This window comes from Pristiophorus japonicus, chromosome 11 (genome assembly GCF_044704955.1).
Source record: "Pristiophorus japonicus isolate sPriJap1 chromosome 11, sPriJap1.hap1, whole genome shotgun sequence".
Classification (NCBI taxonomy): Eukaryota; Metazoa; Chordata; class Chondrichthyes; family Pristiophoridae; genus Pristiophorus; species Pristiophorus japonicus.
The window spans coordinates 188459158-188471590 of NC_091987.1; the positions used below are offsets into that span (position 1 = coordinate 188459158).

General features: G+C 46.9%; 1 protein-coding gene across 3 annotated transcripts in view; it reads left to right on the forward strand.

Annotated features, from left to right (window-relative positions):
• Positions 1-12433, forward strand: part of LOC139275890 (otoancorin-like) — a 98866-nt gene that overhangs the window by 38459 nt on the left and 47974 nt on the right. For all 3 annotated transcript variants that reach the window (XM_070893112.1, XM_070893111.1, XM_070893113.1), the window contains exon 14: positions 3960-4078. In XM_070893112.1, the coding sequence (XP_070749213.1) occupies positions 3960-4078 (119 nt within the window). The remainder of the gene's footprint in view (positions 1-3959; positions 4079-12433) is intronic.

Consider the following 12433-nt stretch of genomic DNA (forward strand, 5'->3'; position numbering starts at 1 on the left):
TATATGCTTTTTTAGCAGAAGCTTTCCCACAAGGTTCGTTTCACAAGATAGCCCCATGCTGAGTTGTGAATAAAAGAATTACATGTGCGAAGACATGGAAATCCAGTCCAGATGACAAGGGAGTTTCATTATTACATTCCTGGGTTCCTCTGCTACACAAGTAGATATAGGGCAGTGGGAGTTAATTTCCATAAACTAAACGTGCTCAGACCATTTAAAGAAGCAACCGATACCACTATACCCAGAAAGGTGTCTATGGTAGTGCCAGATTTGTAACATTGAGTGCAGCCAGTGTGTCAGCAAGATATTAGAATGTAGCATCGTAAGCTGATCTTAACCTTACATCAGACCACTACCCAGCACAAGTCATTGGATAATAGTCAGGATTAAAGACCCGAACTGATTTTCCCCCCTCTCTATTCAAGGGTACTTATGACAATTAAAGTGTTCCTACCACCACCTGAGCTGAGGTCTAAACATTTGTTATAAGTCTGCCATTTGGTCATGGTAATTCTGTACACATCACATCCTTAATTTTTAATAAAGATCTATTTGTTCATGGGATGTGGACATCACTGGCAAGGCTAGTGTTTATTGTCCATCTCTAATTGCCTTTGAGAAGGCGGTGGTGATTTGCCATCATAAAACTGAGTGGCTTGCTAGGCCATTTCAGAGGGCAGTTAAGAGTCAATCACATTGCTGTGGGTCTGGAGTCACATATAGGCCTAGACTGGGTAAGGACAGCAGATTTCCTTCCCTACAGGACAATAGTGAAACAAATGGGTTTTTATGGCAATCTGGTATTTTCATGGACACCATTACTGATACTAGCTTTCTATTTTAGATTGTTTTAAAATTCCCCACCTGCCATGGTGGGATTTGAACTCATGTCCCCAGATCATTAGTCCAGGCCTCTGGATTACTAGACCACTATGCTACCATACCCAAGGAGAACAGGTTACACTTGGCAGAACAGTGCCCTTCATTGCATCAGTACCATGGCCCCAAGTTTCCACATGATTTGCTCCTGATTTTTAGGAGCAACTGGTGTAGAACGGAGTATCTTAGAAATCGGAATTCTCGTCATTTAGTATGCTCCAGTTCTAGTCAGTTAGAACAGTTTCACTTTGGAACAGAATTTTTTTTTCAAAAGGGGGCGTGTCCGGCCACTTACGCCTGTTTTCAAAGTTTCGTGAGTGAAAACTTACTCCAAACTAACTTAGAATGGAGTAAGTGAAGATTTTTGTACGCTCAAAAAAACCTTGTCTACATTTTAGAAAATCAGGCGTAGGTTACAAATCAGGCGTAGGGAATGGTGGGGGGGGGTGTTTAAAGGGAAGTTTACAAACATTAAATACTTCAGTTTTACAAATAAAGAGCCATCATCAATAATAAATGATAAATACATCAATAAATCAACCAATAAATCAATCAAAAAAAAATCAATAAATAAAACATTTTCTACTTACCGACTGCAGCACTGGGAGCCCTCCAACAGCATGCTGGGATGCCCCCTCAGTGTGTCTCTGTCAGTGTCTCTATCTCTCTGTCTGTCTGTGTGTGTCTCTCATTCTCTGTCTGTCAGTGTCTGTGTTTCTGACAGCGAAGGGAGGGGGAGGAGGGGGGTAGAGGGAGAGAGGGGGGAGCAGAGGGAGGGAAGGGGGAGGGATGGGGGAGAAGGGGGCGGGATGGGGGAGAAGTGGGAGGGATGGGGGAGAAGGGGAGGGATGGGGAGAAGGGGAGGGATGGAGGAGAAGGGGGGAGGGGGGGGAAGGGGGAGAAAGGAGATGGGGGGGGAAAGGTGATGGCGGGGGGAAGGAGAAGGGGGAGGGAGGCTGAATGGGCCGGGCCCGAGACTTCGGGCAGGGCCTGTCCCCAGCACCAGATTTACAGGTAGGTGGCGTTGGGTCGGGTCGGGGGGGGGGTGGTGGGAGGGAGGTTGGTTCGGTTCGGGGGGAGGGAGGGAGTGAGGGAGAGGGAGGTCAGGTCAGGGGGAGGGAGGTCAGGTGGGGGGGAGGGAGGTCAGGTGGGGGGGAGGGAGGTCAGGTTGGGGGGAGGGAGGTCAGGTCGGATCCAGTCCGGGGGCGGGGGGGGTTGGGTGCGGGGGAGCGGATGTCGGGTCCGGTCCGGGGGCGGGGGGGGGGGAAGCAGGTGTCGGGTCCGGTTCGGAGGCGGTGGGGGGGGGGTGAGGGGAGCTGGTGTCGGGTCCGGTCCGGGGGCGGGTGGGGGGGGGGGCGGGCAGGCAGGTGTCGGGTCTGGTCCGGGGGCGGGGGCGGGGGGGGGGAAGCGGGTGTCGGGTCGGGTACGGTCCGGAGGCGGAAAGCGGGAGTCGAGTCGGGTCGGGAGGAAGCAGGAGCTGGCCGTGGGAGGAGCCTTATTCACGCAGCCCCAGTGCGGCCATTCGGCCAGGGCTAGAGGCTGCGTGCTTCGGGCCCCTCCCACACAGTTTTGGGTGCCTGGAGCTATTGCACTTGCATGCCCACTGTAGCGCGCATGTGCAGAGGTCCCGGCACTGTTTTCGGCGCAGGGACCTGGCTCCGCCCCCTACAGCTCCTGCTGCGCTGCGCCGAGGGCCAGAGGACCTGCAGAGAGGTGGAGAATCTGGAGGGTTTTTTTAGGCGCACTTTGTGGCGCGAAAAACGGGCGTCCAGGTCGGGACTGCGCCGTTCTAGGTGCGGCTCGAAACTTGGGCCCAATATAACCAGTTTTATTCTGTGTTTATTTTTAAAACATGATCACCAATTCCCCCTTGACCCCTTTCTAATAGATGCACTTGGGTCACAACCTTAAAGTTTATTCATGAAATATTACTCTGATAAAGAAATGACCACAATGTGATAGCTATTCTTTAAACTAAATAGAGTCACCCAGCTTCCTCTCCACAATGTCACACATCTCTCCTCCCTGGAAGATCACCCAGCTTCTTCTCCACACAGAGACCCGCAGGGTCACCAACTGCCCTTCCTCAGTGTCACCAACTTGGCCTCCCAGTCACCAAATGCTTCTCCTCAGTGTAGCCCAGCTTACTTTCTTCACATTCACCCTGTGACAAGTTTCTGTGAGGTTATGTAGTGCTGAAAGAGAACTGAATGGTGATCACTAGGTCAGATTGTTACTGCAGTAAGATATGTCTATCACATAAGGGCTGCTGACTGAGGACCGTGCAGCTCTTTGTCAGTCGGCGCAGACACGATGGGCCGAAATGGCCTCCTTCTGCGCTGTAAATTTCTATGTTTCTAAATTTCTATGAGAATTTGAAGATCGCCCAGTGTTGATTTGTGGAATACTTCTCAGAGCATATGCATTACTGTGATGAACTATTTCCCCAATAAAATTTTTTACTATGAAACGTTTCCTTAAACATATATCGCACTGCTGAAGAACGATAGCATAGTGGTTATATTACTGGACTAGTAATCCAGAGGGCAGGCCAAATGATCAGGGGACGTGAGTTCAAATGACACCTTGGCACCTGGGGAATGTAAATTCAGTTAATGAATAAAATCTGGAATAAAAAGCTAATATCAGTAATGGTGACGGTGACCATGTAAAAACCCACCTGGTTCACTAATGTCCCTCAGAGAACAAAATCTGCCGTCCTTAACTGTTCTGGCCCATATGTGACTCAGACCCACAGCAATGTGGTTGACTCTTAACTGCTCTCTAAAATGGCCTAGCAAGCCACTCAGTTAAGGACATTTAGGGATGGGTAATAAATGCTGGCCTTGCCAGCCATGCCCACATCCCATGAATGAATTTGAAAAAACACTGCTCGTGTTATTCTTTTGAGTGAAAAAATATTGCTTATTCAACATCCTAAAGTTCAAGATACACTATAGACAGTCGAAAACATTACGATATATTCAAAAATGTTACAGATCGTTTGAGTATTAGCTATGTTAGCAATATCTCCCTTGCTTATTTCATCAACATATTGACGCTGCTTATGCCATTTACAGATTCGTTGTTTTTCTAAAAAGTTCTTTAAAGAGCAGATTGCCAGCAGACCAAATTACTTCAGCGAGTTGACGAAAGAAGACATTAATGAGTTCCTGGTCTCATACATGATTTTTCAGCCGTAAGTAATTGTCACTCTCTTTACTCAACCTCACTTCTCGCTTCAAAAAATTAGAAAAAATAACAAACCACTTGACCTGCCATTTTGTGAGCTGATTAACTTGATTTTGACATTAAAGTACTTCCCTTTCTAGAAAACTTTTAACTGCCAAAGCTGACCTCTTGCATCTTAAGCTTAAGGCTTGAAGCTTGTAGACTCCTCTTTCAAAATGGACTGGCTCACGTGTCTTTATTTTCCCCCTTTCTGTACTCCGATCAAGTGGGAGACCTGTTCCTTTGAATTCTTCCCATTTAGTGATCCACCAGTAGGCCTGTCAATAAACCCAGCTACAAACTGAATAGGGTTCATCGTGCCTAAATGAGTTTGAAATGAGTAAATTGACGCTCATTGTCTCCATTTGAAGGAGGCTATGGGCCAGCATTCCGCGCTCGAGTGTCCCTTGAAATGGAGCACGCAGTGTCTGTAATGTATGTATATAAGGTCTGCCCACCACCAGGGGGCACTACCGTTTAAAGTTGTCGGGTCATAGGTACACTCGTGCTGGGCCAGGTATATAACCTGAACTTCACCTTTGTATCTTCACTTCTGGAAGCCATTAAAGACTGACCAGGTTACACCTAGTCACTGGCTCACAGTACGGAGTTCATTGTATCATTTCATACACCACAACTGGCGATGAGGAAATTACGAACCCACGCAAAAGTATGGCGAGCACAACACGATCGAGTACTGTTGGAATTCTCAAGAGATTCAATGAGGGAGAGGATTGGGGAGATTTCACAGATCATCTTGACCAGTATTTCGTGGCAAATGACCTAAACAAAGACAAGGTCAGAGAAGCACAGGGCAGCTCTTCTCACCGTTTGTGGCCCCACGATCTATGCACTCATCAAGAATCTGCTCTCACCCACTCTTCCTATAGAAAAGGATTACAAGGAACTGCGTGCTCTTGTTCGGGACCACCTTAAACCCACGGAAGGAATCCTCATATCTAGATATCGCTTCTATAAGCACGTTCGTCCAGAAGGCCAGGACGAAGCGGCATTTGTTGCCAACCTGAGACATCTTGCAGGGCCTTCCAAATTTGTGCCTGCGTTGGAAGACATGCTGCTTGACTTTTTCGTGATCGGGGCCAACCACGAGGCGATCTTAAGTAAGCTGCTGGCTGCAGAGACGCCAGACCTCAGCAAGGTCATCACCATCACCCAGGCTTGCATGTCCACGTAGAAAAGCACAAAGCAGATATCGCGACAAAACAGGAACTCCACAGCAAGTACTGTGTACAAAATTGTATCAACAGCCGGCAGAGCTGCACATGGCAGGGCCTACTCGACTGCGTCTGCAAGGCCGGGAGCTGCTCAAAGTTCGCCATCGAGGGCCTACTCAACTGTGTATGCGAGAACAAGAGCCAGTCAAAGCCCGCCATCGGGTGCAAATCTGAGCTCAACGTGTTGGCGTTGCTGGGGCAATCACCGACCCCATCAGTGCCGCTTCAGGCAGTATGTATCCAGAGGGTGTGCGAAGACGGGGCATCTTCAGTGGACGTGTCCGCAGCGGAACAAGCAAGCTGCGACATGCCATGTGGATAATGATCAATTCAGCATGGATCTGGCGATGCAGCCCAAGACATTTGAGAGCTCCAAGGAGGAAGTGCATAGCGTATGTGCGTTCCTAACAAAGAGCCAACCAATAATGATGGAGGTAAAATTAAATGGCGTGCCGGTATCCATGGAATTAGATATGGGTGCGAGTCAATCGATAATGAGCTAGAGGACTTTCGAAAAGCTGTGGGAGACCAAGGCAGAGAGACTCAAGCTGAGTCCCATAAATGCGAAGTTGTGTTTCTACACCAGAGAGCTCATACCAATGATCGGCAGTGCAGCAGTAAGAGTGTCGTACGAGGGTGCAGTTCATGATCTACCATTATGGATTATCCCAGGCAATGGCCCATCATTATTAGGCAAGAGTTGGCTCGAGAAAATAAAATGGAAATGGTACGATATCAAAGCTTTGTCATCAACGGATGATGATTTGTGTGCTCAGGTGCTGAGCGAACTTCCCTCACTGTTTGAACCGGGAATTGGCAGCTTCAAGGGAGCCAAGGTGCAGATTCACCTAGGCCCAGACGCAAGGCCCATCCATCACAAAGCCAGGGCGGTCCCGCACATGATGAGAGAAAAGGTCGAGCTCGAATTGGACAGGCTACAATGCGAGGGGGTCATCTCACTGGTCGAATTTAATGAATGGGCCAGTCCCATTGTTCCGGTGTTAAAGAGCGACAGCACGGTTAGGATTTGTGGAGACTACAAGGTCATGATCAACCGAGTTTCGAAACAAGATCAGTATCTGCTACCGAAAGCTGATGACCTGATTGCAATGCTAGCCAGGGGAAAATTGTTCACCAAACTGGATCTAACATCAGCCTACGTGACACAGGAACTGGTTGAATCATCAAAGAAACTTATGTGCATCAACACACACAAAGGACTGTTTATTTACAACAGGTGCCCTTTTGGCATTCGTTTGGCGGCAGCCATATTTCAGAGAAACATGGAGAGCCTATTGAAATCTGTCCCCGGGACTGTGGTATTCCAAGATGACACCCGAGTCACAGGTCGTGACACCGCCGAGCACCTGCACAATTTAGAAGAGGTTCTGCGTTGTTGGGACATAGTGGGACTCAGGCTGAAACGTTCGAAGTGTGTTTTCATGGCACCAGAGGTCGAATTCCTTGGATGAAAGATTGCTGCAGACGGAATCAGGCCTACAGACCCAAAAACAGAGACCATCAAAAATGCGCCCAGGCTGCAGAATGTGACGGAACTGTGTTCATTCCTGGGTCTTCTCAACTACTTCGGTAACTTCTTACCCAAATTGAGCACAGTATTAGAGCCTTTGCACAAGCTGCTCAGGAAAGGAGACGACTGGGTGTGGGGTGAACTTCAAGATAGAGCCTTTGAGAAGGCTAGAAATCTGTTGTGTTCCCACAAGCTACTGGTACTGTGTGACCCATGCAAGCATCTAATTTTGACCTGTGATGCGTCGTCCTATGGGGTTGGCTGCATACTCCAGCAAGCCAATGAGTCAGGCAAAATATACCCAGTTGCATACGCGTCTCGAAGCCTGTCCAAGGTGGAAAGAGTCTACGGCATGATAGAGAAAGAGGCTTTAGCATGTGTTTATGGGGTAAAAAAAAATGCACCAGTACCTGTTTGGGCTTCACTTCGAGCTGGAAACCGATCACAAGCTGCTTATATCGTTGTTCTCATCGATATGCATCGTCCCGCATCCAGAGGTGGGCGCTGACATTATCTGCCTATGATTATGTCATTCACGATAGACCAGGCACCGACAACTGCGCTGATGCATTGAGCCGGTTACCGTTGCCCACAGCGGAGGTGGAAACGCCAATACCCGCAGAGCTGCTCATGGTCATGGATACCTTTGAGAGTGAAGGGTCGCCTGTCACTGCTCAACAAGTTAAGAACAGGACCAACCCGGATCCGACCCTATTGGTTGTAAAACGTTGTGTTCTTAATGGAGACTGGTCGACCACCCCCAAGGAAATGGATGATGAAACCAAACTGTCCAGCCGTTGCAAAGATGAGCTTTCCATCCAGTCCGACTGTTTACTATGAGGTAATCGTGTTGTAATGCCCAAGAAAGGCAGGGCGAGATTTGTATGGGAGTTACATAGTACGCATCCCGGTACTGTCATGATCAAGGCCATCACTAGGTCCCATGTTTGGTGACCTGGCATTGACTCAGACTTAGAATCATGCATGCATCAGTGCAGCACTTGCATGCAGTTAAGCAATGCCCCAAAGGACACTCCACTCAGTCTGTGGTCCTAGAATCCACATTGACTTTGCGGGCCCCTTCCTCAGTAAAATGTTTTTCGTGGTGGTGGATGCATACTCCAACTGGATAGAATGTGTGATCATATCATCCAGCACTTCCACTGCCACCATTGAGAACCTGAGAGTTATGTTTGCCACACATGGTCTGCCAGACATCGTTGTCAGCGACAACGGACCATGTTTCACGAGCCTGGTGTTTCAAGAGTTCATGAAACGCAATGGCATAAAACATGTGAGGTCAGCCCGTTCAAACCCGTGTCCAATGGTCAAGAGGAGCGGGCAGTTCAAACCATCAAGCAGAGCCTGAAATGCGTAATTCAAGGTTCCTTGCAGACACGCCTGTCACGCAAAGCGCTCAGTTACAGGACAAGGCCATACTCGCTCACCGGGGTCCCTCCTGCGGAACTATTGATGAAGAGAGGCCTCAAAACCAGGCTCTCTCGAGTCCATCCTGACCTTAACGATCATGTCGAAACTCGACGTCAACGCCAGCAGTGGTATCACGACCGTGCCGCAGTGTCACACGACATATCTGTAAATGACCCAGTGAATGTACTTAACCATGGTGAAGGGCCCAAGTGGCTCCCAGGCAATGTTACGGATAAGGAGGGTAACCGGGTGTATATGGTTAATCTCAAGAATGGGCAGATGTGCAGGAAACACATTGATCAAATCAAGCTAAGACACACTGACGAACCGGAACAGTTGGAAGAAGACATCGCGAGCTTAGACGACCAACCAACTCATGTCCAGCCATCAGAAGAACCCACTGTGGTCAACGCCCAGCCCCAAGTCGTGAGAGACTCGGAAAGCACTGGGATTGTACTGAGACAGTCAACCAGAGAGCGAAGGGCTCCGGACCGTCTGAACTTGTAATATGGACTTGTGCCAAGAACTGGGAGGGGAATGATGTAATGTTTGTACATAATGTCTGCCCACCACCAGGGTGCACTACCATCGGAGATCCTAGTGTCACAGTATATAACCTGAACTTCACCTTTGCATCTTCACTTCTGGAAGCCACTAAAGACTGACCAGGTTACATCTAGATACTGGCTCACAGTACGGAGTTCATTGTATCATTTCATACATGCCAGTGTCCACCGACATGCTTGAGACCCCGGCACCGGCACCGGAGGGACTGGAGTGCATCATCATCCTGGGGAATAAAATTTTTATTTAATTTGTTATGTTTCTTTTTAATTTTGGTTGAACTTGACATGGTGGCTGGAAGAGCGCTGGCACACCAGACTGGCTCAGGATGAAGGCATCTTGGCCGCTGCCAGGATAGTGGGCATTCAGATTGAGAATTCGCTGTGTGCAGTCGCAAACCAACTGCACGTTAAGTGAGTGGTAGTGTTTGCAGTTACGGAAGATGTCAGGATTGTTATGCGGTGCCCACAAAACCATGTGGGTGCAGTCAATGACGCCCTGCACCATGGGGAATCCCGCTATCCTGGCAAAGCCACATGCACGCTCGTCCTGTTTCTCTCTGGTGATGGGGAAGGAAATGTAGTCCTTTCTCCTACTGTAGAGAACCTCGGTGACCTCCCCGATGCAGCGATGGATGGTGAACTGTGAAATGTTTGCTATGTCTCCTGTTACAGACTGGATGGATCAGCTTGTGAAGAAATTGAGGGCCTTGACTGCCACTGAGAGAGCCATGGTCACCCTGATCTGAGGCTCCATGTCTGGTTGCAGGAGGTGGCAGAGTTCTGTGAGCACCTCTAAGCCTTCTAATGCACTGCTCCTCGCTTAGTTGGAGGTGGGAGACGTGCTCTCGGAATACCCTCAGAGGGTAAGGCCTCCTGTTTAGAGTCCTGATGGCCCTCCTCATCCCTTGGGTCACATGTTCCCCTCTTTCTCGCTGTCTCTGCTCCCTGTGCCGTTGTTCCTGGAGGGTGAGGTCAACTGCCAGTACAGTGACCATTAATGCAAACCAAGTGTTGAGGGTTTGATCTTTTTTAAGAATAAATATAAATACTTTTTGGTCACCACAACACTCCTGATACAAAATAACCTTATCATTCTGTACTGTTATCTGTTATTGAGTAATGAGCAGGAACTATTGAATGACATGCAATTGCATTCTTTTATTAACTGATTCCAGTTTTTTGTTATTATTGTTGATTGAAGCTTATTGCTACAGCAAAATAATTTAATGACACGCAGCGCATCTGAGCACAAGTACAAATTCAAGGTTAAAATTGAAACATCTTTATTGCTGTTGAACAAAGTTTTGAATGACGGAGATGCTTCAGTTCAACAATAATTGAACAATACACTATACCATGCTTCAGTGATATATTACATTAGACTGATGTATTCTAATTCTCAAGGCAAATGCTGATTTATTTCAGAGGTCCTAAGGCAAATTTCCTGTGAGACATGAGCCAAAAGCACTATCAGGAACAGCGGCTCTATAATGTGCAGATGTCTCATGCATAAGACATTTCAGATTTTTGGCAGGAGTATTTTGACGTGTTCAAGTACTGAATGTTGTTTATCACTTTCAAAGTAGCCTCCATTTCTTATCACATATCACTAGCAATAATTCTTTGTCCAATTCTATTGTCGAATTTTATGAGATAAAAATGAATGTTACTGGTGTACTGTTGGTATCTGCTTTCAAGTGGTAGACATTGAGCTGCACGGCCCCGTGCAATAGTCAGAAGAAAGCAGAGCTTAGTGCCCATGTACATGGAGTCCTCTCATGACTGCCATTCCATGTCTGAAGCAATGTGAGATCACCCCCTCAATATGGTCTCACACCTGATGCAAAATGCCGATGCTATGCCAGTTTGGTTGCAGCTGTACTGCAGTAATTGCAGCGTTGCGATGCAAAATGCAGTATAACTGCACTACGTGGGTTTTAGTAAGGGGCTCATGGACGAACTGGTGTGGTGGGATAGAACATTTTCCTTTCACGTCCATAACCTAGGATCGAAGGTTAGGCTGATGAAATGAAAATTCCTTCTATCTACTGGCTATAGGATGTTACGTAACATTATCTTGGGAAATATCAAGTGTAAATGCAAGTCCAAAATGCAAAGTTGACAATCCTATACAGAAAGACCACAGGATGATGCAAGTGAACCTATGTAGTTGTAAATATGGGGTGTTCTTCTGGGGCTAAGCCACATTTTTGGGACAATATAAGTAGGACTTCACTGTGCACGTGATCCATGCTTATATGATGTTGATAGTGGATGCTGAAAATGAAAAAAAAACATATCATTGAAAGAATAGTCGGATAGTCCTAGAAATTGAGCTGCATAGCACCTGTTTTTCAGACGCTAGGTGGCCTTCTATGTCTCCAAAATGGCGGGCAGGAAGTATGCGCGCAGCTCCAACCCGTAATGCACCACCCGCCATATTGGGTAAGGACAAACAACTGGCGTCCTTTACCCACACCCGAAGCAGGTGTTCAGCCCTTTGCATGTGGAAATAAGAGGCATAACACATGCTTGAGGTCCCCACTGCAAGATTGGTTTGCCCTGAGGCAGCCAGCTGGCTGCACTCTGGCGAACCAACCTTGCAGAAGGAGTGCTCTCACTGATCTCTGACCTCCAGGTTCCTTGACCCCTCCAATCTCTCTCCAATCCCACCCCCGAACTTCTAGCTCATAATGTTTAATTTTGAGGTTTAAGAACCTTTCACTTCATTCTAAATTATAGCTTGAAAGACAGCGGAATAGCACTTTGTAACCAATAGCTCCTTTGTGAAGTGTGCCCTGTCAATATCATTCATGCACAGGTTGTCTCCCAATCCAACATGCTTTTAATATATATTGTATCCAGGCAGTTTTTGAACTGCACTGCTACAAATTCATAATAATCACATTTACCAGAGGCAAAGAGTTTCAGGCACTTCCTCATTAGACACTGAAACAGATGGATAACACTTTTCAGATTGATTTCTATTGCTGGCATCCACAGTGCCTGCACCTTGCTCTCTGTCACTCAGCTCTGTTGGCCCCCAAAAGTTTTTCAATTGGTCCCAAATTTCAGGTGGAGTTGCTCCTATTTTTTTTGAGTCACTAGTTTAGTTTGGAATATCTTAGAAATCGCAATTCTCGGCATTTAGTTTGCTGCAGTTCTAGTGAGTTAGTTTAGTTTTAGATCAGTTTTTTTTCAAAAGGGGGCGTTACCAGCCACTTACGCGTGCTTTGCAAGTTTAGGCACTGAAAAGTTACTCCAAACTAACTTAGAATGGAGTAAGTGTTGACTTTTGTACACTCAGAAAAATCTTGCATATTCTTTAGAATTATGCGCAGGTAGCCAGAGATGGGGATGGGGGGGGGGGGGGGGGAAGGGAAGTTAGAGAGAAGTTAGGTGATTTTCCCAAGCATTAAACACTTCACTTTTAAAAATAAAGACCCATCACCAATAATAAATGATAAATAAATCAATAAATCAATAAATCAATAAATAAAAAATAAAAAAAAATAAATAAAAAAAATGATTCAATAAATCAATAAATAAAAAATAAATAA